Raw genomic sequence first — 27,175 nt, 5'->3', positions numbered from 1 at the left:
AACGTGGAGTTTTCCATAGAAAAATTTCAACAACGTGGAGTTTTCTATAGAAAATTTTCAACATCGTTGAAAATATCAACAAATATCTGACCAACGTTGATTTTTTTCTATAGAAAAATCTGACCAACGTTGATTTTTTTCTATAGAAAAATCTGACCAACGTTGATTTTTTTTCTATAGAAAAATCTGACCAACGTTGATTTTTTTCCATAGAAAAATTTCACCAACATTAATTTTTCTATCGAAAAATCTCACCAACATTGATTTTTCTATAGAAAAATCCCACCAACGTTGATTTTTCTATAGAAAAATCCCACCAACGTTGATTTTTCTATAGAAAAATCCCACCAACGTTGATTTTTCTATAGAAAAATCTCACCAACGTTGATTTTTCTATAGAAAAAAATCTCACCAACGTTGATTTTTCTATAGAAAAATCTCACCAACGTTGATTTTTCTATAGAAAAAAATCTCACCAACGTTGATTTTTCTGTAGAAAATCTTCACCAACGTTGATTTTTCTATAGAAAAATCTCACCAACGTTGATTTTTCTATAGAAAAATCTCACCAACGTTGATTTTTCTATAGAAAAATCTCACCAACGTTGATTTTTCTATAGAAAAATCTCACCAACGTTGATGTTTCTGCTGATTAATGTCACCAACGTTGATTTTTCTATAGAAAATTTTCGCCAACGTTGATTTTTCTTTAGAAAAATCTCACCAACGTTGATTTTTCTATAGAAAATTTTCAACAACGTTGATTTTTCTATAGAAAAATCTCACCAACGTTGATTTTTCTATAGAAAAATCTCACCAACGTTGTTTTTTCTATAGAAAATCTTTACCAACGTGGATTTTTCTATAGAAAATCTTTACCAACGTGTATTTTTCAATAGAAAAACTTCATCAACGTTGATTTTTCTATGAAAATCTTCAACAACGTTGATTTTTCCATAGAAAACCTTCAACAACGTTAATTTTTCTATAGAAAAATCTCACCAACGTTAATTTTTCTATAGTAAAATCTCACCAACGTTAATTTTTCTATAGAAAAATCTCACCAACGTTAATTTTTCTATAGAAAAATCTCACCAACGTTAATTTTTCTATAGAAAAATCTCACCAACGTTAATTTTTCTATAGAAAAATCTCACCAACGTTAATTTTTCTATAGAAAATCTTCACCAACCTGGATTTTTCTATAGAAAATCTTCACCAACCTGGATTTTTCTATAGAAAATCTTCACCAACCTGGATTTTTCTATAGAAAATCTTCACCAACCTGGATTTTTCTATTGAAAATCTTCACCAACCTGGATTTTTCTTTAGAAAATCTTCACCAACGTTGATTTTTCTATAGAAAAATCTCACCAACGTTGATTTTTCTATAGAAAAATCTCACCAACGTTGATTTTTCTATAGAAAAATCTCACCAACGTTGATTTTTCTATAGAAAAATCTCACCAACGTTGATTTTTCTATAGAAAATCTTCACCAACGTTGATTTTTCTATGGAAAAATCTACACCAACGTTGATTTTTCTATAGAAAAAGTTCACCAACGTTGATTTTTCTGTAGAAAATCTTCACCAACGTTGATTTTTCTGTAGAGAAATTTTACCAACGTGGAGTTTTCAATAGAAAAATCTCACCAACGTTAATTTTTCCATAGGAAAATCTCACCAACGATAATTTTTCCATAGAAAAATCTCACCAACTTTGATTTTTGTATAGAAAAAGTTTAGCAACGTTGATTTTTCTATAGAAAATCTTCACCAACGTGGATTTTTCTATAGAAAATCTTCACCAACGTGGATTTTTCTATAGAAAATCTTCACCAACGTGGATTTTTCTATAGAAAATCTTCACCAACGTTGATTTTTCTATAGAAAAATCTCACCAACGTTTATTTTTCTATAGAAAAATGTCACCAACGTTGATTTTTCTTTAGAAAAATTCCACCAACTTCGATTTTTTTTAGAAAAATTTCACCAACGTTAAATTTTGTAGAGAAAAATTCACCAACGTTGATTTTTCTGCTGAAAATGTCACCAACGAGTCTCTAACGATCATTTATGAACGTCTAACCCTTGAATTTACTGTAAATAAATTGATAACCATTTGCCTTTGTTTTTGTAAGCATTTTATATATTTTTGTAATATTATTTTGTTTTCAACTTCTGCTTAACATTTATAGACATTTTTCGATAAATTTGTATTATTATTTTTATATTTTTTTTAAACAATTAGTAAAGATTAACAAATATAGTTTAAAGTTTCGTACTTATGTTTTACACAGTTGGATGGATGGTTGGTATTGGGGATGGGATGGGGAAAAGCAGTGTGATGGTGGAAAGTTTCTCCAAAGGTAAGCAAATGAAATGAGATAAGGACATTGCAGAGGAGGCAATGAAAATCGAGGAGAATTGGGGGTGGTTAAACAGTATTTTATGATGACAAAAGGAGTGGATTTCTAAAGCATTCAAACCTGTTTGGGAAAAAGTATGGGTGTTTGAGGATCGTGGGGGGTTAGGTCAAGTTACGTCTTTTGTTTGTTTGCTTTGTTGTTTCACAATAAAATTCCATACAATATAGTTACAATAAATGGGGGTTTTAAGATTTCAAGTTCCACATATTCATATTAAGTAAATCTATTTTGTTCAGGCAATAATGAGGCTTGGTTTTTTTTCTTTACATTTTCACATAAATTTGTTTTTTCTTTGTTGTTGTTCTTTTGATTGGTTAATCGTCATAAGTTGTCTTTGCTACAATAATTTGAAACAAATTAGCCAGTTTTTTTTTTAATTTTTGCAAAATTGGAGGGTTCTTGCACACAACCGGACAACACTTTTCCGTTTATGGAATGGAAAACCTAACAAAACGGACCCCAAACAAGTGGTGGCCCTTGCACATCTTTACAATGCAGCCACAAATTCTGTTGCCCAGCATCTACATTTTTCAAAATGCTCTAAATTAAAATATTATTTTAATAATAATAATAAAAAAACTATCAAAATTTAATAAAATACATAAAGGGAAATTCAGAAATTTCCGCAATAAAATTTCAAAAAATTGTTTTTGTTTTGTGTGTATTTTTAAGTTACAAAACAGTAGTTATTACTTTTTAATAATTAAATTAAAATCACTTAATAAAGGTAGTTAATGGTTAAGTTTTGTTTTGTTTGTTTGTTTTGCTCTTATTGTTGTTTCTGTTGTTTTCAAAGAATTCTTGCTTGGCTTTTCTTCTTTTCTACTTCAGTGGGTATTCAATTTTATTTTCTTTTTTCTAAATAAAATAAATGTTGTGTTACTCTTTGTCAGTTGTGTTCTTTGAGTTTAGGTGGTTTTCGGTTTGGTTAGACTGCCATTTGTTTTACACGAACCATTTCCCAGGGGGGTTGCTGTGGATAGATTGCCATTTGAAGCTTTTGAGACTTTGGAATCGACAACGGCATCAGATGTTATGGATTTTTTGGGGGAGGACGATTTTGTGGGGAAGAAGACCTGTGAAATAAGAATATGTAACGAAATTAATAGAAATAAACTAGCAACCAAACTACACTAGCAATTTTAAATTTTCCAAAATTATCGATAACAACTTGACTGCATAGAAAAGTTAACGATAACAACTTTTCTGTATAGAAGAGTTATCGATAACCACTTTTCTGCAAAGAAAAGTTGTCGATAACAACTTTTCAGTATAGGAAAGTTATCGATAACAACTTTTCTGTATTGAAAAGTTGTCGATAACTACTTTTCTGTGTTGAAAAGTTGTCGAAAACTACTTTTCTGTATTGAAAAGTTGTCGATAACTACTTTTCTGTATAGAAAAATTGTCGATAACAAGTTTTCTGTAAAGAAAATTTGTCGATAACAAGTTTTCTGTAAAGAAAATTTGTCGATAACAAGTTTTCTGTAAAGAAAATTTGTTGATAACAAGTTTTCTGTAAAGCAAATTTGTCGATAACAACTTTTTCGTATAGAAAAGTTTGTCGATAACAACTGTTCCGTAAAAAACGCTGTCGATAACAACTTTTTCGCATAGAAAAGTTGTCGACAATAACTTTTCTGTGTAGAAAAGTTGTCGATAACAACTTTTCTGTTGTCGATAACAACTTTTCTGTTGTCGATAACAACTTTCCGGCTGAGAAAAGTTGTCGATAACAACTTTTCAGTATAGAAGTGTTGTCGATAACAACTTTTTTGTATAGAAAAGTTGTCGATAACAACTTTTTTGCATAGAAAAGTTGTCGATAACAACTTTTCTGTATAGAAAAGTTGTCGATAACTACTTTTCTGTATAGAAAAGTTGTCGATAACTACTTTTCTGTATAGAAAAGTTGTCGATAACTACTTTTCTGTATAGAAAAGTTGTCGATAACAACTTTTCTGTATAGAAAAGTTGTTGATAACAACTTTTCTGTATAGAAAAGTTGTCGATATCAACTTTTCTGTATAGAAAAGTTGTCGATAACAACTTTCCGGTATAGAAAAGTTGTCGATAACAACTTTCCGGTATAGAAAAGTTGTCGATAACAACTTTCCGGTATAGAAAAGTTGTCGATAACAACTTTCCGGTATAGAAAAGTTGTCGATAACAACTTTCCGGTATAGAAAAGTTGTCGATAACAACTTTCCGGTATAGAAAAGTTGTCGATAACAACTTTCCGGTATAGAAAAGTTGTCGATAACAACTTTCCGGTATAGAAAAGTTGTCGATAACAACTTTTCCGTATAGAAAAGTTGTCGATAACAACTTTTCCGTATAGAAAAGTTGTCGATAACAACTTTTCCGTATAGAAAAGTTGTCGATAACAACTTTTCCGTATAGAAAAGTTGTCGATAACAACTTTTCCGTATAGAAAAGTTGTCGATAACAACTTTTCCGTATAGAAAAGTTGTCGATAACAACTTTTCCGTATAGAAAAGTTGTCGATAACAACTTTTCCGTATAGAAAAGTTGTCGATAACAACTTTTCCGTATAGAAAAGTTGTCGATAACAACTTTTCCGTATAGAAAAGTTGTCGATAACGTCTTTTCTGTATAGAAAAGTTGTCGATAACGCCTTTTCTGTATAGAAAAGTTGTCGATAACGCCTTTTCTGTATAGAAAAGTTGTCGATAACGCCTTTTCTGTATAGAAAAGTTGTCGATAACAACTTTTCTGTATAAAAAAGTTGTCGATAACTATTTTTTTCTCCATAGAAAAGTTGTCGATAACTATTTTTTCTCCATAGAAAAGTTGTCGATAACAACTTTTCCGTATAGATACGGTTGTCGATAACAACTTTTTCGTATAGATAAGGTTGTCGATAACAACTTTTCTGTTTAGAAAAGTTGTCGATAACTATTTTTTCTCCATCGAAAAGTTTTCGATAACAACTTTTCCGTATTGAAAAGTTGTCGATAACAACTTTTCCGTATTGAAAAGTTCGTCGATAACATATCAACCTTTGGTGTGGTTTTTTTTCCTTACCTTTATTGCCCCCTTGGACATCAAGAAGAACCAATAGATCTGCGGCAAAAACAAAACCAAAATGCCAAAAATACAACCAATAGGTAAATTGATCAAGGCCTGCCAGAAGGTGGCGTTGATCTCAACACTGTAACGCCACATGACATAGGGCCACATCAGGACGCGGCACACAAAGAAAGAGAACAGCATTACCAAGCCGTTGATAATGTAGGAACGGGTCTCCTTTAGGCCCAGGGTGCTGAGGATGCTGCGCAGCGAGACAAAGGGTGTGGAGAACTCCATCATAAACATGTAACTGTAGATGCAGTGGCCACCACCACGTATGTACTGCAAGAGAGAAGACAAAAACAATTTTAGAGTCTGGAAGATAGGTTGGGAGAGGGAGCAAAACTTACCGTGACCACCAAGAAGCCCACTGTGCCAACAAAAATGTGATGAATCATCATTACCGGATGTGTTATCAGATACTTGAAGAAACCCCATTTTCCGTTCTCGGGAATCTGAACTGTCTCCCCATCATAGTCGTAGATTTCATCCTCATGATGACGTATGTGCTGCATATCATCGCCGTTCGTGTCCGCAGATTCGTCCAGGGCCACCAAGCGCTGACCATTCGCCGCAAAGGTCCGGGCAATGTGTTTGTCATAGAGTCCACCATTCGATTGGCCCGTGGCCAGTGGCTTGGGTGTGAACGACGCCGATGAAGTCATCTTCATCAGCTTCAATTTGTCGGCTATCTTCTGGGTATGCACTTTATACATGGACCATATATCGTACATGAAGTAGGCGGTGCCGAACCAGCCATAGCCCTCCATCAGGCAATGGGAGGCATAGACGAATGTTTTGCTGCATGTCGATTTGCAAACAATCAAACCGACCAGGAATGAAAAAGATGCTTGGATGGCGGAAACAATTCTGGAAGGGGAGGGAAACAAAGTAAAAAATTAATATCGAGTCTATGAAAAATATAAAATATTAAACTAAATAAAAATATGACCTCTTATGGCAATAATTTCTGTCATCCTTTCTCTATTATGTCTTGCAATACTTGTTTTTATCGCCCCACTTCCTGGGAAAGAAGTTATAAAGTGCGTAACTCATGTGCCAGAAGAAATTGTCATAGGAACGTTCCAATTGGAATACCCAGTTGGCATTGACCTCAAATTTTGGCAAGATGTCCACTGTGAAACAATGAAAATTGCATTTCATTTCATAAGGACACGCATTATTTACTCCTTAAAGTATGCTTTACATTTTGTGTGAGTGCGGTTTATTATGTGACAGATATTGCCAAATTAAGACAAGTGAAATGATATCACATTTCATTGCTGTTTTTGGCAAGAGAAACATGGGAGGTTTATGGGACAGAGAATAGAAATTGTTATCGATAACTTTTCTGTGCCATAAAGTGGTTATCGACAACTTTTCGATGCGGAAAAGTTGTTATCGACAACTTTTCGATGCGGAAAAGTTGTTATCGACATCTTTCCCTTGCGGAAAAGTTGTTATCGACATCTTTTCCATGCGGAAAAGTTGTTATCGACATCTTTTCCATGCGGAAAAATTGTTATCGACATCTTTTCCATGCGGAAAAGTTGTTATCGACAAATTTTCTATGCGCAAAAGTTATTATCGACAACTTTTCTATGCGGAAAAATTGTTATCGACATCTCTTCCATGCGGAAAAATTGTTATCGACATCTTTTCCATGCGGAAAAATTGTTATCGACATCTTTTCCATGCGGAAAAATTGTTATCGACATCTTTTTCATGCGGAAAAATTGTTATCGACATCTTTTCCATGCGGAAAAGTTGTTATCGACAGCTTTTCTTTGTGGAAAAGTTGTTATCGACAACTTTTCTTTGGAGAAAAGTTGTTATCGACAACTTTTCTTTGGGGAAAAGTTGTTATCGACAACTTTTCTTTGGAGAAAAGTTGTTATCGACAACTTTTTTGCCAATAAGTTGTTATCGACAACTTTTCTCTGCCGAAAAGTTGTTATCGACAACTTTTCTATGCCGAAAAGTTGTTATCGACAACTTGTCTATTGAGAAAAGTTGTTATCGACAACTTGTCTATGGAGAAAAGGTTGCTATCGACAATTTTCTTTGGAGAATAGTTGTTATCGACAGCTTTTCTTTGGGGAAAAGTTGTTATCGACAACTTTTCTCTGTCAAAAAGTTGTTATCGACAACTTTTCTCTGTCAAAAAGTTGTTATCGACAACTTGTCTATGGAGAAAAGTTGTTATCGACAACTTGTCTATGGAGAAAAGGTTGTTATCGACAATTTTCTTTGGAGAATAGTTGTTATCGACAACTTTTCTATGCCGAAAAATTGTTATCGACAACTATTCTATGCGGAAAAGTTGTTATCAACAACTTTTCTATGCCGAAAACTTGTTATCGACAACTTTTCTATGCCGAAAACTTGTTATCGACAACTTTTCTATGCCGAAAACTTGTTATCGACAACTTGTCTATGCCGAAAAGTTGTTATCGACAACTTTTCTATGCCGAAAAGTTGTTATCGACAACTTTTCTGTACCGAATTGTTGTTATCGACAACTTTTCTATGCCGAAATGTTGTTATCGACATTTTTTCTGTACCGAAATATTGTTATCGACAACTTTTCTATACGAAAAAGTTGTTATCGAAAACTTTTCTCTGCCGAGAAGTTGTTATCGACAACTTTTCTATGTCTAAAAGAAGCTATCGAGACATTTCCTAAGCCGAAAAGTGGTTATAGATAATTTTTCTGCGAAAAAAAGTTGTTATAGATAACTTGCGACTCATTTCTCTTTCTAGAATTTTACTATTTATTTAGTACCAAAAAAATGTCAAAAAAAAAGTTTTACAAAATTTAAAATTTTCTTTAATTTCAGATTTTTTCAAAATGTTCCTCCTCAACGCCGCCTCACCGTCCTTCCCATAAACGTACAGTCGCTATCTCCGCCCGAGGAACTTCTGTAGCAAATTTTATGATTCGCCGTGGCATCTTTGGCTGTCAGACGCCTTTTCGCCGCATAGAAAGCCGGATGGGACTGAGTTGAGGGACAGCGAGGCTTGAGTGTGGCTTGACATTTACTGGCCGGGGCATATTTGGGCTTGGGACATTCCTTGGTCGACCACATGCGCAGACGTTGCCGTTTACTAATCTCAACTTCTTTGCGACTCTGCCGTGCCCTATTCAAATAGGTTGGAGGGAAGTTTTTGTTGATGCCCGCCCATTGGGCGGAGTCTTTGTAGCAGTTTTCATGACCTTTTAGAATGTTCGATGGCGCCCGATATCGGGCAGCTGAGGGTGGCCTCAGGGGAATATCACATTTCCCCAGTCTTATGGAGTCATCACCTCTCTGGCCATAGGTTTTGAGACATTGCATGTCAGCGGCTCTGTAACGAGGCAGGAGGGCATTGGCCGAACTGCAAACGGGCAGAAGTTTTCGTGGACTATCGTCGGTATCACTGGTCTCGGCATCGGCATTTGGTTTTCGTTTGTTGCGATAATGGCTAAGTTTGGATGCACTGCCATCCGACGAGTCAAGTTGGGAAGAGGGTTTCTTGAGTATCCCTCTGGGTTTTCTACGCCTCTGGGGACTTGAATCGGAGGAGAGATCATGGAAACGTGGACGGGTATCTGAGAATCCCAGCGAAGAGATACGCAATCTTTTCCGTCTCAATTGGCGACAGGTGGGCTTATCATCGTGGAACTCGGGTTGGGTAGGGGGCCATGAGACCCACTTGGCTTTGGGATGTTCTTTCGGCACACGTTTACGTTTCCAACAAATGCTATCGAATTTTTTCGATTTCTCTCCCTGGGGTATATATCGGGGCTGAAGTCGAGGATAGCAGGTCTTGTCCTCGGGGAGTTTTTCCTCAATGACGGGGCATTCATCCTGGACTCGATGGCGTGGCATCATATCCGTGGGCATTTTTTCTATTCTCATGCAGGAGGATTTCCTTGCTGGGGTTCTCCTGGGAGGTGGGGTCGTTGCCAGTGGCTGATGTTGTCCCAAAATATAGTTGCGGGGTTTTGGTGGCACTGGTGGGGGTATTTTCGATTTTTGCTGGCATTTGTCGGGAAGCGGGGGTTCTAGATTATGCTTCGATACCTTGGGCACAAAATAGCGAGGTCTAAGGGAGCTACAAGATTCGCGCATTTGCGAAATATTCGGTTTGGTCCAAAGCTCCTGCAGGGATCCAAAGCTCCTTTGGGAGTGAAGTCGGGGCCTTAAATCCGGTTCGCTCTCTCGGGAAGTTCCTGTAGATTTTCCAAATTGCATTCCCCCTTCTCCTGTCAAGGTATGGACCCTTGGCTTTTCGATTTTCGTGGAAGATTTTTGATTTGTTGGCTCCTCTTCCTGGCATTTAAAGGGACATGTTTGAGGTTGGCATGCCTCCGGTGGACATTGTTCGTGCACCAAAATTCTGGGTTGGCTGCGGGCGTAATGCATCAAACTTCTCCCCCTACCCTGATGGCAATGGTAAGCCCCATCCTCAGCCGGATATGTTTGATCCTGCGCGGAGAAACACCACCTTTTGAGGAAACATTTGTGGATTTTATGGCGATCCATATGGGTATCGGTTTTCTGCTTTCCCGCCTCCATGCCAGGGGTAGAACCACACTGACAATGCCTTGCATCCTTGCAGGGGGGAATATTCTCTTTTTCCCTTTTCTCCTCTCGCACCTTCTTCCTGGTATAATCCTCGGGCAAACAATACAGACCATTCCTCTGTCTCTGACGGGCATCATGTTGCCTCAACAGCTCCAAAAATTCCGGTGAAATGCGTTTCACGCTGCTCGGTAAACGATAGGAGGACGTTAGGCAGGAGGCCGAGCGTATGGGCACTTTCAATTCCAGGCAATTGCTGGGCGGTGACTGGAATTGGAAATTGCCATAATAACGACATTGGAACTCCTGCAACTGTCGGGGACTCATGCTGCTCAGAGTCCTCTTGAGTTGGGTCATTTGTTTCTGTTGTCGATACCATTCCGTGGCCCGATCCTCAATCAAACAACTAGACTTGGTGGTGGCCACATACAAATCCCTGTGGATGGCATCACACAGCTGTTTGTTGCGACATTTACATTTGTCCCGCACCTGATATTGCCATGGAGCGCCGCGAATCCCTTCCGTGGGGCCATAATATTCACCACCCCGGGCGGCGGATAATATTCGCGAAGTGAGTTGGGTGTAGCAGGAGGTGTTTTTGAATTTATCTACAAAGCGTTCATATTCGTGGGTGTAGGGCTGGCGCATAGTGAAATAGATTGGTAATTACGAAGAATTTTGAAAAATTTTAAGAAATTATTTTTTTAGAATTTTTTTTTTCGAAATGTCGAATGAAAATTTTTTCCGTGTGACAACTAGGCACTGTGGCCAAATTTCCGTAAATTCTTTGTAAAAATTGTCAGAAAGACTTTTTTTGGTAACAAAAAGTTATCGATAACAGTTTTTTACCCAGAAAGTTTGTCGATAACAAGTTTTTCACATAGAAAAGTCAATTACATTTATTGAATATTGGTCGATAACACGTTTTCTGTAAACAAAAGTTATCGATAACAATATTTTCATATAGAAAAGTCGTCGATAACCAATATTCTTTGTTGAAAAGTTGTCGATAACAAGTTTGAATTTATCGATAACAATATTTTCGCATAGAAAAGACGTCGATAACCAATATTCTTTATTGAAAAGTTGTCGATAACAAGTTTACAATGTAGAAAGTTTTTCGATAACACCCTTTCTGCACCGAAATGTTATCGATAGTAAGTTTTAAACACATAAAAATCGTCGATAACCAATTTTCTTTATAGAAGAGAAATCGATAATAATTTTTCAGAAAAAATAAGTTGCCGATAACAAAATTTTTTATATAAAAGTTATCGATAACTACTTTCCCACACGCAAAATTTATCGATTACTCGAAAAAAGTTTGTCGATAAATATTGTTCTGAATAGAAAGGCTATCGATAAAAACTTTTCTGCATATAAAGTTATCGATAATAATTTTTCTGTATAGAAATGCTATCTATAATAAGTTTCCCACATAGAAATATTGCTGATACCCTATTTTCTTCATAGAAAAGATGTTGATAACCTTCTAAATAAAAAAGTTATAATATTTTTTTAGTTAAAAAGTTGCCGATAACAAGATTTATTATAAAAAGTTACCGATAACAAGTTCTCCACATGGAAATTTCTTCAATTACACGAGAATAGTTAGCGATAAATATTGTTCTGTATAGAAAGACTATCGATAAAAAAATTCTTAGTAAAAAAGTTCCCGATAACAAGATATTTTATAAAAAAGTTATCGATAACTATTTTCCCACACGCAAAATTCATTGATTACATGAAATAAGTTTGTCGATAAATATTGTTCTGTATAGAAAGGCTATCGATAAAAAGTTTTCTGCATAGAAAGTTATCGATAATAATTTTTCTGTATAGAAATGCTATCGATAGCAAGTTTCCCAAATGGAAAGATTGCCGGTAACCTATTTTCTTTATAGAAAATATGTCGATAACTTTCCAAATTAAAAAGTTATTATAATTTTTTAGTAAAAAAGTTGCCGATAATGAGATTTTTTATGAAAAAAGTTATCGATAACTACTTTCCCACACGCAAAATTTATCGATTACATGAAAAAAAAAAAGAAAAATATTTATCTATATAGAAAGGCTATAGATAACCTGTGTTCTGCAAAGAAAGTTATCGATAATAGTTTTTCTGCACAGAAAGGTTATCGATTACAAGTTTCCCAAATGGAAATTTTGCCGGTAACCTATTTTCTTTATAGAAAAGATGTCGATAACAAACATTCCCAATAGAAAACTTATCGATATCGATTTGTCTGAAAATTCGCCCACAACGATATTTCTTTACAGAAAAGTTATCGATTACATGATTTCTTCAAAGCAATGTTATCGATTACAAGTGTTCTATATTAAAAAATTGTAGATTAAGAAATTTCGCTAGAGAAAAGTTGTCGATAACAATCTTTGTACATAGTATAGTTGTCGATAACATAGAATAGTTGTCGATAATGATATCGCTGTATAGAAGGGTTGTCGATTACACGCTTTCTGTACAGAGGAGTTATCGATAATATTTTTTTTATAGAAAAGTAGGCGATAACAAGCTTTTTATATAGAAAAGTTATCGATAATAATTTTTTCGGAATAGAAAGATTGTCGATAACAAGTTTCGTACATGAAAAGTGTTTCGATAACCAATTTTCTTTATGAAAAATATGTCCATAGCCAGCTTTCTATGTAGAAAAGTTATCAATAATACTTTTTTGCAAAGACAGGTTGTCGATAACACGTTTTCGGTATACAAAAGTTATCGATACAAGTTTTCCACATAGAAATTTCGTGAGATAACCAATTTTCTTTGTGGAAAGTTATAGATAATGAGTTTGCTATACACAAAAGTCAGCGATAACAAGTTTTGGTAGAGAAAAGTTGTCGATAATCAGTTTTCTATACAAAAATGATTTCGATAACAAATGTTGATATAGAAAAGTTTTCACGATTTTTTCACAGGGAAGTTTGATACAGTCATTCTACCAAAAAAGAGATCGATAATAAATTTATCGATTATCGATATATTAATAAATACCGTCGATAACAAGCTTTATAAATAGCAAAATTAAAAATTTCTTTTTATAGAAATTATCGATTCCATGTTTTCAATAAAGAAAAGTAATCGAAAAACAGTTTCTGTACAGAAAAGTCATCGATAAAAGTTTTATATGCAGAAAAGTGGTCGATAACAACTTGTTCTATTCAGACATGATATCGATAACAAGTTTCCCACAAAGGGCCATTGTCGAAGACAAATTTGTTACACCAAATTTCTTCGATAGAAGATTTTCTTCGAAGAAGAATTAGTTTCTTACAGGTTCTGAAAAAGTTTAATTTATAGAAAAGTTTTCGATAACAAGACTTATGCCGATAACAAGGTTATTTTACATACAAATGGGTTAAAAAAAAAAAACTTTGTAATTAATTGGTCTGTTCCCGAATTGCAAGAATATAAAAGTTTTTACTACGATAACCGATTTTTCTTTTATAATATCGTAAAAAAGGTTCTTGCAGGTTCTGGAACAAAGCATTTTTTTCTTTTATTTTTGCTTAAAACGGATCACAATGTTGTTTATAATATTTTGAAGCTCCGCAGATTCCAGTGCTTCGGAACCTATTTCATTGGCAGCAACTTCCCGATAGAGGTCCTCAAACTCATTTAGCCATTTCTTGTCGCACAATTCGTAGTCTTGCACAATTTTCGAATTATTACCAAGAGATGCTTGCAAATGTCTTACAAAGTTATCTCCTGCAGGATTTCCATACATATCCTGAGAGGACCGAAACCAATTGCCAACATTGTACTCCATCTCCATACCCTTCGACAATGGTGTTATGGACTGACCCAGTCTTGTATTCCCTACATGACTTGTATTTCCTACAAATGGATCTTCGTTTGTAGGCTGATGCGAGCAGCTATTTGGACTACATGCTGGTGACAACAAGAAAAACTTCATATATTCCGGGGTACAATTGCCATTTTTGGTCATGACACCCAAGGCACCGGTATGACGACAGGGATCATGGGGTCCCCCCAAATGTGCGGTGAAGCGATTTTGAAATTTGCGATCGGTTTTGCAACGTCCAAACCAAAGATAATCGCCATTGTCGTCCTTCAAGGGACACAATTCAATGGAGTGGCCAGCTCCGTGATTCTGCTGCTGCTGTTGGTGCTGTTGGCCACAATTTGTACACACCTCCCGTATGGAACAATCGATGCAGGTGTAGGGTATCTCCAACCATTTCTGTTGCCAATAGCCCGCCGTGATGGCATCTGCTTGACAACTATTGCACATATTTTTGTTGCTTTTGGTTTTAGGTTAAAGGAGATGAAATGGAAAAATTTTGAATTTTGAGCCGAAAATGGAAAATTTTGAGTTGCTATCAAAGAGAAAATTTTTAGAGAATTATTTTTTTTTTTTTCAAAGAGCTGCCAAAGCACTTTTTTGTGAAGAGATCTTTGGTCTGTTCCAGAACCTGCAAGAATCTACTATTTTTGCAATTGTTTTCGATAGCATAAAGGGAAAATCGGTTATCTTAATAAAAACGGATACATTTTTGCAGTTGTACGTTTTCAATAAAAAACTTTTGCTTTCGATAACTAATTTAATTAGAAAATCTGTTAGCGATAAATTTTCTCTGGAAGATAAATGTTATCGAGATTTTTTTTTCATATAGAAAATTTATTATCGACTGATTTTCTAGATGAAAAGTCGATTACTTTTCTTTAACGAAAATGTGTTATCGATATATTTTCTACATAGAAAACTGTTTGTAGATAACTTGTATACATAGATACCATGCTATCGAGAATTTTTCGATACCGAAATGTTATTATCGATAACATTGCTTCACAGAAAATTAGTTATCGACAACATTTCTCGATAGAACAATTGTTCTCGATAACTTTTTGTCATAGATACCTTGCTTATCGGTTACTTTTCTTCACAGAAGACTTGTTATCGAGAATATTTCTACATAAAAAAAAATTGCTATCGAGGCGTTTTCTTTATAAGGACTTATTATCGATCCCTTTTCATATAAAAGAAACCTGTTATCGATAATATTTTTTTCAGAACACATATTATCGATCACTATTTTTTACATGAACTTGTTATCGATCATTTTTTTATCGTAACGGTTGATATCGGTAACGTTTTCGCAATTATCGAAGTAGTTTCATCGATAACATTTCTGTATGGAGAACTTGTCATCAATATCGGCAACTTTTGTTCTGTTATCGGTAACTTCCAAATATGTTCAACTCTTAGTTAAAATGGGTCTTTAAAAGTAATACTTGTTATCGAAAATTTTTTTATGTAGAAAATAAAATTGTTATCGATAGCTTATCTATGCAAAAAGATTGTTATCGATAGATTTTTCGTGTAAAAAGTTAGTTATCGATACGCGTGTCAAAAACTTTTGTTCTGTTATCGGCAACATATATATCGACAACTCTTGATTAAAATGGATCTTTCAACTTGTTATCGAAATCTTTTTTTATGTAGAAAAAAATTGCAAAAAGTTTGTTATCGATAGATTTGTCGTGTAAAAAGTTTGTTATCGACACGTCTGTCATAAATAAAACTTGTTATCGGCACCTTTTCCTAATAGAAAACTAGTTATCGATATTGAAAATTTGTTATCGACATGTTCTCCATATAAAAATGTCTAGTCGACGGGGTTTCTACATAGAAATCTTGTTATGAAAAATTGTTATCGACAGGGTTTTGTATGGCAAATTTGTTATCGACATTTTTCTAAATGAAAAACTTGTTATCGATGTGTTTTCGTATTTAAACACCTGGCATCGGCGGGGTTTTGTGTCGAAAATTCGACATAAATAGGTTTTCTATATGTAAAATTGGTTAGGGATTCTATAAAGATAATTTGTTATCGATAAGTATTTTATGCAGGGAAGTTGTTATAGACACTTTTTTCTTTATAGGTGCAACCTTTTCGATAACTTTTCTCCACATACAACTCATTAGCAACTAATTTTCGGTATACAAAAAAAATGTTATCGATAACTTTACCTATAGAAAACTTGCTATCGATAACTATTCTTTCAATGTAACCGTTTTTATCGACTGTTTTTGATATAGAAAAATTGTGATATTTGTATGCAAAAGGTTCTTTATATCGATAATTGATTACCGATAGCTTTTCTATACAGAGAAGTTATTATCGACACGCTTTCTTTATAGGAAAATTTATATCGATAACATTTCTCCACATATTTTATATGAAAAATAATGTTATCGATATTTTTATCTATAGAAAAGTTGTTATCGATAACTATTCCCAATGTAAAAGTTATTATCGACGATTTTTCGCTATAGAAATCTTGTTATCGATAATATTTCTCCCTAGGAGAGTTGTTATCGTCAAAGTTTCACTATGGAAAAGTTGTTATCGAAAATTGTTAATAGCAGAAAACTTGTTATCGACTACTTTGATTTAGAGAAATGTTGTTATCGACACTATTTTCTTATAGAAAACTTATAGATAATATTTCTCCCTAGAAGAGTTGTTATCGTCAAAGTTTCGCTATGGAAAAGTTGTTATCGAAAATTTTTATCTACAGGAAACTTGTTATCGACTACTTTGATTTAGAGAAATGCTGTTTTCGACACTTTTTCTTTATAGAAAACTTGTTATCGATAACATTTCTTCCCAGAAGAGTTGTTATCGTTAAAGTTTCGCTATGGAAAAGTTGTTATCGAAAACTTTTATCTGCAGAAAACTTGATATCGAATACTTTGATTTAGAGAAATGTTGTTATCGACGATTTTTCGGTATAGTAAACTTGTTACCGATAACATTTCTCCCTAGAAGAGTTCTAATCGTCAAAGTTTCGCTATGACACTTTCTCCTTATAGAAAACTTGCTGTCGATAACTTTCCTTTACACAAAAAACTATTATCAACAAATTTTCTGTGTAAAAACGATTGTTATCGACATTTTTACTTATAGCAATCTTGTTATCGACATAAAAGAGTTGTTTGTTATTAATTTTTTGGTTATCGATAACTTTTCTTTGAAGGAAATTTGTAACTGTTTAAGGATTTTTTTCTCAATATTTTTCTCGATTTTATTTATAATTAACTAAAATTGGTACCGGGCCCTTTATGGAGGGCACACATAGTATGGCAGGGGAAGGATTCGTACTAGGCGGAGTGGCAGCCACTTTCTGCAATGATTTCATCAAGGATTCTTTCTGTTGCACAGCACCCTCAAGAGGTTCCTTGAGCATAAACTGGCCAATAAATTTCAATTCTTCAATCGACAACAAATGCATGTTCTTCAATTGCAACAACGTCTCGTCCATCTGTTCCGGTCTCAAGATTAGCAGATCTTGAAGAAACTTTTTCAAATCCAAAGTGCGAATGATGTTTGGTATGCCAGCGGTCATAAGAGCTTTAAGGGCCTGTTTGGTCCTGCGCACATCTAGCAGGACATGTTCCTCCTTGGGTTTGAGTGGCACAATTTTAGCCATTGGAAAGCAGGGCTGTATATCCATTAGTATTTCCAATTGACTGAGAAGATTTTGAAGTTTAGTTCGGCATATGTGTTTGGATTTCTTTCGGAGATGGACACACAAGTCCCGAAAGCAGGTGGAGGGGATGATGTTTTTGTTGTAAAGCACTTTTAAATAATCCAATCGCATTTCTTTCGACATCTCTCTTAGCATTTCCACTAATGTCAAGAGATAGGTGTATTGGTCGGATGTTAGATCCTCCTCGGTATCCATAAGGATCTTCAAATAGTTCAGTTCATAGGGATCCATTTCACCTCCGGCCATTTTCATCAGCAGTCTTTTGGGATGAAAGTAACAGGTGTTACAAGGCGTTGCTGTCCGTCCCTCGATCCTTTGACATACGAGGAGGAAATTTCTCAATTTTATTGCCTCGACGCCTGCATTGGGAAGCTTGGCTATAAATTGCAGATAATTTAATATCTCCTTGTTCAGCATTCCCCGATCCTGCAGGACTTCCATATGCCTTTCCTGCTTTTCGATATCCAGCGTCAAAATATTCAAAATGAAGCTGAGCAAATAGAACATATCTTCTTTTTGCAGACCTCCCACCAGAGGCATTTTATCCAGTCGCTGTCTTATAATTTCGACCGGAAAGGGTTCCCTTTTCAACAGCGTGGGATCCACATTCGTACCAAAGATTTCCATTCCATACAAATAATTGGCTGTCGATTGTTCCTGGGATTTAAGGAACTCGGACCAGTAATTGTCCAAACCATTGGGCGTATCCTTTTTCTCTTTTCTGCATTGCTTATAACGGCACAAATCAAGCGAACACAAAGGAATATTATTGGAAATCTTATGAGAGGCTTGGATGATTTGTTGCACGGGATTAGAAAACATATTGAGTTAAGAAATTTTAAAATATTTTTGAGAAGAAAAAAAAAAAAAAAACAGTCAATTTGGATTAAAGGCCGAAAGAAAAATAAGTTTTTATAAAGTTTTAAAAACAGACGAAACTTCAAACTTGGTTTCAAGTCAAAAGAAAAGTTGTCGATAACAACTTTCTATGGAGAAAATTTGTCGATAACGACTTTTCTATGGGGAAAAGTTGTCGTAACAAATTGTCTATTCCGAAAAGTAGACGATAACAACTTGTTTATGTGGAAAAGTGGTCGATAACAACTTTTCTACAGAGAGCAACTTTTCTCCATAGAAAAGTTTGTTATTGGCAACTTTTCTCCATAGAAAATTTTGTTATCGGCAACTTTTCTCCATAGAAAAGTTTGTTATCGGCAACTTTTCTCCATAGAAAAGTTTGTTATCGGCAACTTTTCTCCATAGAAAAGTTTGTTATCGGCAACTTTTCTCCATAGAAAAGTTTGTTATCGGCAACTTTTCTCCATAGAAAAGTTTGTTATCGGCAACTTTTCTCCATAGAAAAGTTTGTTATCGGCAACTTTTCTCCATAGAAAAGTTTGTTATCGGCAACTTTTCTCCATAGAAAAGTTTGTTATCGGCAACTTTTCTCCATAGAAAAGTGGTTATCGGCAACTTTTCTCCATAGAAAAGTTGTTATCGGCTACTTTTCTCCATAGAAAAGTTGTTATCGGCAACTTTTCTCCATAGAAAAGTTGTTATCAACAACTTTTCTCCATAGAATAGGTGATATCAACAAATTTTCTCCATAGAATAGTTGATATCGACAACTTTTCTCTATAGAATAGTTGATATCGACAACTTTTCTCTATAGAATAGTTGATATCGACAACTTTTTGATATAGAAAAGTTGTTATCGACAACTTTTTGATATAGAAAAGTTCTTCTCGACAACTTTTCTCCCTAGAAAGATTGTTATCGACATTTTTTCTCCATAAAAAAGATGTTATCGACAACTTTTCTCCGTAGGAAAGTCCAGAAAAATTTTCATGGGATTTTTTTACGAAGCGTTTATTAGAGAAAAGATAAAATCATTTGTGACGCACCTGTCTCTAAGGGTTATAATTAGAAAAAATTTTCACCGAAACCGATTGCATCTAAAGATAATTCTTAGAGCAGCCCCCACATTCGCTGCGATAATTTTCCGGCTTAGACATAAAATCTCAATGAGGAAATATTTCTCACAGAAATTTGAGTTCTAAACCGGAAAAATATTGCAGCATACAAATTATCGATAAAATCCAAAGCAACGTTATCGCCTTCTCTTCAAGTTGGTAAGGCTTCTTTGGGACTTGGAGCGTGACAAACTTTCGCTACTCTTCATGGAGGATAGCAGTAGTTGTTGTTGTTTAAGCGGCACAACTTGTTGTAAATATTCTTCGTAAATTGTTTTGGGATCGCGTAAATCAACGCCAGGGAAATATGGTCTTCGGGGTGGAGGATAGATAGGTTTTGAGGTAGCAACGAAACTCTCCATACCGTCCTTGCCCATTTTGCTAGCAAAATGACGAAAACCCTCCGAAGGTCTCAGGCGAGGAGGTTGATCTCCGTCAGCCCTCACAAAATCGTGTGGGTCGGAATTAAAGTTACCCACGAAACTTTGTGATGAGGACTCCTGCTGTGGCGCAATGTTCAGGCTGTTGAGTTGGAAATTACTGGGCAACTTCAAAACACCCTGGGCATAGGTCCACGGCTTCTCCTTGTCGTAGGGTTCATGGAATACACCTCGAGCTTTGAGGGGTATTAGCAGATAATCCTCCTCTTCATAACTTTCTTGGGAGGTTCGGTGTTGCTTTCTGCTGAGGTGAGATTTGTGTTTCTTTTTTAGAGCCACCGGTTCAGGCGTCTTGGATGACGTTTTTTGAACCTTGAAACGAATTTGCTGAGTATTGTCTTCTTCCTCAATTTTCTGTTTGTTAGCCATCTCCAAATGACTTTTGTCCAAACCCGGCTTGGTGTCCTCTCCTTGTCCCAAGCTGTTGTAAAACTTTTCCAGCTCATCGAACCATTTAAGTTTCTTGAGTTTCCTGTAGTAATCTCGGGTCTGATGGGGTTTGCCCATCAGCAACTGAGCTGCCTTCTTTTCCTCCATTAAATCTTGCCAATTTCTGGCATTTTGCATTTCCTGCAGACCCAATAAGGGCACTCCCTTTCCAGGTCGTCTACCAACCGAAGTTTGTTGGGAAATATTCCTCACGAATGGGTCATCACTGATGACCTTGTATTCACAGCGTTTGGCACTGAAATCTTGCGATAGCACAAAAGTTTTGAGGAAATCCGGGGTGCAGGTGGTCCCCGTGACCATATCATTGAGTCTTCCCCGATTCTTTTGGCATCTCGGCATCAGGTGTCGATTAAAGCGATTCCTCTTCGTCTGGCCATAATTGCAACGGCCATGCCACAAATAGTCTCCATTATCATCGGCTGGGCACTGTTGGGAAATCTTATGGATGGGACTTTGGATATTGGAGCAGGGTATATTCTGCCACTGCCGATCCCAATAACCACCACTGAGCGGTGTAGACATTAGAGGGCCAAAATGAAGGATATCCAAAAAATTTGAGAATAAATTTGGAATTTTGTGAATAAAATATTGAAAGGGTTTGTCAAATAGATGCCACCTAAAGTGAATAAAGCTATCGATAATATTTCTGTGTAAACACTTAATCGATAATTTGGTTACCACCAAACAATGGAAAGATGAAAAAAAGAAGAAAGTTACGCATTTTTTTTCTAGAAAAGTTATTATCGGCAACTATTCTTCATATAAAAGTTGTTATCGATAACTTTCGCCATAAAAAAGTTTTTATCGACATAGGAAAGTTGTTATCGACAACTTTTCTCCATAGAAAAGTTGTTATCGACAACTTTTTTCCATAGAAAAATTGTTATCGACAACTTGTCTCCATAGAAAAGTTGTTATCGATAACTTTTTGCCATGGAAAAGTTGTTATTGAGAATTTTTCTCTGTGGAAAAGTTGTCGATAACAACCACTTTTCTATGGAGAAAAGTTGTCGATAACAACTTTTCTACGGAGAAAAGTTATCGATAACAACTTTTCTACGGAGAAAAGTTATCGATAACAACTTTTCTATGGAGAAAAGTTGTCGATAACAACTTTTATATGGCGAAAAGTTTTCGATAACAACTTTTATATGGCGAAAAATTTTCGATAACAACTTTTATATGGAGGAAAGTTGCCGATAACAACTTTTCTATGGAGAAAAGTTGCCGATAACAACTTTTCTATGGACAAAGGTTGTCGATAACAATTATTCTGCTTATAAAAGTTGCCGATAATGACTACTCCCAACAGACAAGTTATCGAAATGAATAATTTTTTTCGAGAAATATTTTCAATTTTTCAAAATTAAACTCTGAATCAATTTGCCTATGGAATAAATGTCTGGAAATAATTGAACATTTTCATAAAAGTATTCAAAATTCCCCTCAGTTTTCAAAATTATTTTCGGCTTTTTTCGAAGGATTTCATTCAATTTAAAGGGAACTGGCGGCAAAATGGGAAAAGGTAGTGCTCCAATATTCAATCGAAGCTTCGCATGAACAATTCCTTTGCATCCGCAGACATCTAAAAGAGGAATTTTATTTTTGAGTGAAAACTAAATTGGATATCATGGCCAAGAAGGGATCAAAAACAGCGGTTAGCTCTCCTGCAAAATTCGAATTACCACAAACACCAGTTGTCGAGGAGCCGATTGTTAAAAGACGTTTATCGGAAACGCGATTTCTTCCTCCCAAGGCCCAACACTCGTATTTCTTTCATCGCAATACTCTCAGAGAGAGGAAATGCAATAGCATTGTGGCCATACGGAATGGAGAGCTGATACTGCAATGAGAGGGAGAAAGGAATTGACGATAGTCTTCTGCTCGATGTGGTCAACAAAACAGAAAAATGGTCTTCATCTCGAAATTTTTGTTGTTTTTATTTTCAGGTGACAAAAAAGCCAAAAAGGATAAAGGGAAAAAGGATCAAAAAGCCAAGAGTATGTCTAAAAATCAATACCATCGTGGTCCTTTTTTAAATTTTTTCTCTTTTGCCAGCCAATAAACCACCACAAGTGGAAGAGATTGTACCAGAGATACCACCAGAACCCCAACCGGATCAAAGAGAGGAACAATGTGTGCGATACAACTATTCCAGTTCCTATCCTTTGTGTCAACCACGACGTTGTCCCCGAAGCCTGAATTCCCGAGGTTATGTGGATCCGGAAACTAGTTTTACTTGTCTGTGTCCCGTGCGCCGCCTGCCATCAGAGGAACGTCCTACAAGGCTATATGCCTGTGATGGCACAGTGCTGATTTTCCCCAAAAAACGATAGCACAAAAAAGATTAAAAACTGAAAATGAAACAAAATTGTTTTGAACTGAAAAACGAAAATAAATATTTGAAAAAAGTTTTTCTAACAATTCAGATAACTTTTCTCAACAGAAGTTATCGGCAACTTTTCTCCATAGAAAAGGTGTTATCGACAACTTTCCCCCATAGAAAAGTTGTTATCGACAACTTTTCTTCCTATAAAAGTTGTTATCGAAAGCTTTTCTTCCTATAAACGTTGTTATCGACAACTTTTCGCCATAGAAAAGTTGTTATCGACAACTTTTCGCCATAGAAAAGTTGTTATCGACAACTTTTTACCATAGAAAAGTTGTTATCGACAACTTTTCTCCATAGAAAAGTTGGTTATCGACAACTTTTCGCCATAGAAAAGTTGTTATCGACAACTTTTCGCCATAGAAAAGTTGTTATCGACAACTTTTCGCCATAGAAAAGTTGTTATCGACAACTTTTCGCCATAGAAAAGTTGTTATCGACAACTGTTCGCCATAGAAAAGTTGTTATCGACAACTGTTCGCCATAGAAAAGTTGTTATCGACAACTGTTCGCCATAGAAAAGTTGTTATCGACAGCTTTTCTCCATAGAAAAGTTGTTATCGACAACTTTGCTCCATAGAAAAATTTGTTATCGATAACTTTTCTCCATAGAAAAGTTGTTATCGACAACGTTTCTCCATAGAAATGTTGTTATCGACAACTTTTCTCCATAGAAAAGTTGTTATCGACAACTTTTCTCCAAAGAAATGTTCTTATCGACAACTTTTCTTTATTGAAAAGTGTAGATAAAATGTTATCGACAACTTTTAGTTATAGGAAAGTTGTAATCGACCAATTTTCGTTTCGTTGAATGTTGATTTATTTATCTCTTAGAAATGATTGTTTTTAAACAAAACTTTTTCATTGGGCAAAAGTTCACAAGGCATGGCGTCGGATTTCATTCTTGCACTTCCAAGATGATAACACATATGTATTGTATTAGGTTTTTCTATGCAGACTCCAGATTTCAAAGATTTATTTAGAATTCTTTGAGGACTTTTCAATTTTCCCTCCCGACAGGACAAATTTTCCCCTAAATTTCCGGCCTTTTCAAATATTTGTATAAGCCTCTTGGACTTGAATTTTCCTCTAAAATCATTTTCGATGGTTTTCTTTACAATGCCATTGGATTTTGGGTTCGTTGTTTCGGATAGCTCTATTTTTCGTGGTTTTCTGAGTTTCTTTAAACTATGTTCCTTTGTCTTACTTTCATTAAGACCAGATGCCAAAGCTTTCCTTACAGTTTTTTCCGAGTCTTTCTCATTTTTATAGCCTCTTTCCTTCCTGTCTTTACCTTCCTCTTCCGTTTCCCTTTTCAGACTTTCGCAGGAAATTTGATATTGTGCTGGAACATTTTCATCGCAAGATGGCTCACGATACTGCATATCTTCCAAATGGAGCTGCGGACTGAAAAATTCCACCATAGTACCACATTTCTGCAGAGACAACAAGTTACGTTGCTTTCCCCTGGGAGGCATAGTTCCCAATTCCATATTCGAAGTAAGATTGTTCAGAGGATACCTGGGCCCTAAGGATATTACCTTATATTTATTTTCCGCGAACGGTTTGTAGTAGTTTTTGGAGTTATTCTTGCACTTCTTTTTAGGACTTGCGCCGAAATTGTCCACATATTTCTCCGGAACATTCAAAATCTCCCCATCACTAGAGGGATGCCACACCGTCTCCCTTGGCGGCTTCATTAACCAAAACATATCATCTCTCCGAGATCTAGGTCCAGTTAAAAACATTTTAGATTTCCTGTAACTTTCTCGAAATCTCTCAACAAAATTTGGTCCTTTATTCAGAAAACTTTCTCCAGACGATTCACTAAAATTTCCCGGCATTGTAACAACATGGGAGAAAATACTTTCATCTTTTCTTCGAATAACTTCCTGGCCATCACCACCTTCTACATCCCGTTTAGGCCCCTTGCTCCCAGAAAAACATTGACATCTGACCCTATTTTGTCGGGCACACATGGGACATGAGCTGACACCCAATTTTTTCAAATGTGTAGCAGTTTCCAGTCGTATCGGTTGCTCTTGACGATAAACGGTCTTAACATTGATGGCTATTTTATTGTGTGGACATAGATCCGGTTGTTCGAGGAGGAAATCTTGATTTACAGAAAATTTTGATAACATGACGATGAATTTGCCAAAAAAAAATTTAAAAAAGAACAAAAAAAACGAAAGCTGCCATAAAATTTCTCCAATGCCAAGCATTCGATGATTGTGGGAATTTATGGTAAAATTAACGATAAAAAATGTTGTTATCAACTATGTAGGAAGAAAAATTGTCGACAACAACTTTCACAGGGAGAAAAGTTGTCGATAACAAAATTTTTATGGAGAAATGCTGTCGATAACTACTTTTATATTAAGAAAAGTTGTCGATAACAAATTTTACAGGGATAAAAGTTGTCGATAACAACTTTCATAGGAAGAAAATTTGTCGATTAGAACCTTTCTATGGAGATAAGTTATCGATAACAACTTTCATGGGGAGAAAAGTGGTCGATAACACCTTTTCTATGGCGAAAAGTTTTCGATAATAAATTTTCTATTAAGAAAAGTTTTCGATAACAACTTTTCTACTAAGAAATAATTGTCGATAACAACTTTTCTACTAAGAAAAAGTTGTCGATAACAACTTTTCTACTAAGAAAAAGTTGTCGATAACAACTTTTCTACTAAGAAAAGTTATTGATAACAACTTTTCTATTAAGAAAACTTGTCGATAACAACTTTTCTATTAAGAAAACTTGTCGATAACAACTTTTCTATTAAGAAAAGTTTTCGATAAAAAAATTTCTATTAAGAAAAGTTGTCAATAGCAACTTCTCTTTAAAGAAAAGTTGTCGATAACAAACTTTCCTATAAAAAATTGTCCATAATAACAATTTTACCATTGGCCGGCGAAGAAATGTTATCGATGATAATATTTCTTAATATACAAAATTTCCTTTTTCCCTCTCCCTCATTTTAATAATGGAATTATTCGATTACAATCGATATATTTGACATACATACTTGTGCTTATTGAAATACAGTGTTGATGTGTTTGTGGCATAAAAAAACTCGCCTTATCATCTTCATTACTGTAAGTAATCGAACAGACAGGAAAAACGTACTTATTACTTACGACCACAGTAAAGAGCAAAATTTCAGAGACAAATTACAATTGTGGGAGGGGGGTCTGCACCCTCACAAAGCACACGTTCATACTAATTTCCTAATCAACCTTTTTATCGAATACGACCAGCGTGGGGTATGTTGTTGCTGTTGTTTATTTGCCATCTTATCGCAGAGGATAAAACAATCAAAAATAAATTAATAATGTTGCCATCACAACAGAGCTAAGTGCTCGCATTCTCAACGAAGCTACCGCAGGATGTAAAATTAATTAGAATAATCAGAAAAATTATGAGGTATGGAATTGGTCCGTAAATCTTTTGGAAGTAATTGAAAAATGTTACTATGGAGAAAAGTTGTTATGGACAACTTTTCTTTGCCAAAAAGTTGTTATCGACATCTTTTCTATGCCAAATAGTTGTTATCGACAACTTTTCTATGCAAAAAAGTTATTATCGACAACTTTTCTTTGCGGAAAAGTTGTTATCGACAGCATTTCTATGGAAAAAATTGTTATCGACAGCATTTCAATTGTTATCGATACCATTTCTATGCAGAACAAATTGTTATCGATACCATTTCTATGCGGAAAAGTTGTTATCTACAACGTTTCTATGGCGAAAACTTGTTATCGACAACGTTTCTATGGCGAAAACTTGTTATCGACAACTTTTCTACGCCGAAAACTTGTTATCGACACATTTTCTATGCGGAAAAGCTGTTATCGACACATTTTCTATGCGGAAAAGCTGTTATCGACAACTTTTCTATGCGGAAAAGCTGTTATCGACAACTTTTCTATGCGGAAAAGCTGTTATCGACAACTTTTTTATGCGGAAAAGCTGTTATCGATAACTTTTCTATGCGGAAAAGTTGTTATCGACAAGTTTTCTATGCCGAAAACTTGTTATCGACAACTTTGCTATGCAGAAAAGTTGTTATCGACAACTTTGCTATGCAGAAAAGTTGTTATCGAAAACTTTTCTATGCCGAAAAATTGTTATCGAAAACTTTTCTATGCCGAAAACTTGTTACCGCCAACTTTTCTGTGCGGAAAAGTTGTTATCGAAAAGATTTTAATGCCGAAAAGTTGTTATCGACAAGTTTTGAATGCGGAAAAGTTGTTATCGACAAGTTTTCTATGCGGAAAAGTTGTTA

The 27,175-nt window shown here is 35.3% G+C and overlaps 2 protein-coding genes across 3 annotated transcripts in view; one reads left to right on the top strand and one right to left on the bottom strand.

Annotated features, from left to right (window-relative positions):
* Positions 1-3,077: 3,077 nt before the first annotated feature.
* Positions 3,078-27,175, bottom strand: part of LOC101894046 (putative nuclease HARBI1) — a 38,272-nt gene continuing 14,174 nt past the window's right edge. Inside the window, exons 3-5 of the mRNA XM_005186003.4 lie at positions 5,874-6,393; positions 5,479-5,805; positions 3,078-3,506 (exon numbers count right to left, since the gene is read on the bottom strand). Coding sequence (XP_005186060.1) covers positions 3,339-3,506; positions 5,479-5,805; positions 5,874-6,393 — 1,015 coding nt within the window. The 3' untranslated portion in view covers positions 3,078-3,338. The remainder of the gene's footprint in view (positions 3,507-5,478; positions 5,806-5,873; positions 6,394-27,175) is intronic.
* LOC109613124 (uncharacterized) lies at positions 21,877-22,908 on the top strand. 2 transcript variants are annotated; one of them, XM_020037651.2, is made up of 3 exons: positions 21,877-22,019; positions 22,444-22,494; positions 22,553-22,908. In XM_020037651.2, exons 1-3 carry the CDS (start codon positions 22,010-22,012, stop codon positions 22,828-22,830), a joined length of 339 nt encoding a protein of 112 aa, XP_019893210.1. In that variant the 5' UTR covers positions 21,877-22,009; the 3' UTR covers positions 22,831-22,908. The 2 variants fall into 2 exon arrangements, with proteins under 2 accessions (XP_019893210.1, XP_019893209.1); XM_020037650.2 differs by having other exon boundaries at positions 21,879-22,019; positions 22,076-22,494.

The sequence above is a fragment of the Musca domestica genome, unplaced genomic scaffold, assembly GCF_030504385.1.
Source record: "Musca domestica strain aabys unplaced genomic scaffold, Musca_domestica.polishedcontigs.V.1.1 20, whole genome shotgun sequence".
In the NCBI taxonomy this organism is placed as follows: Eukaryota; Metazoa; Arthropoda; class Insecta; order Diptera; family Muscidae; genus Musca; species Musca domestica.
This window is presented reverse-complemented; position numbering and strand designations above follow the sequence as displayed.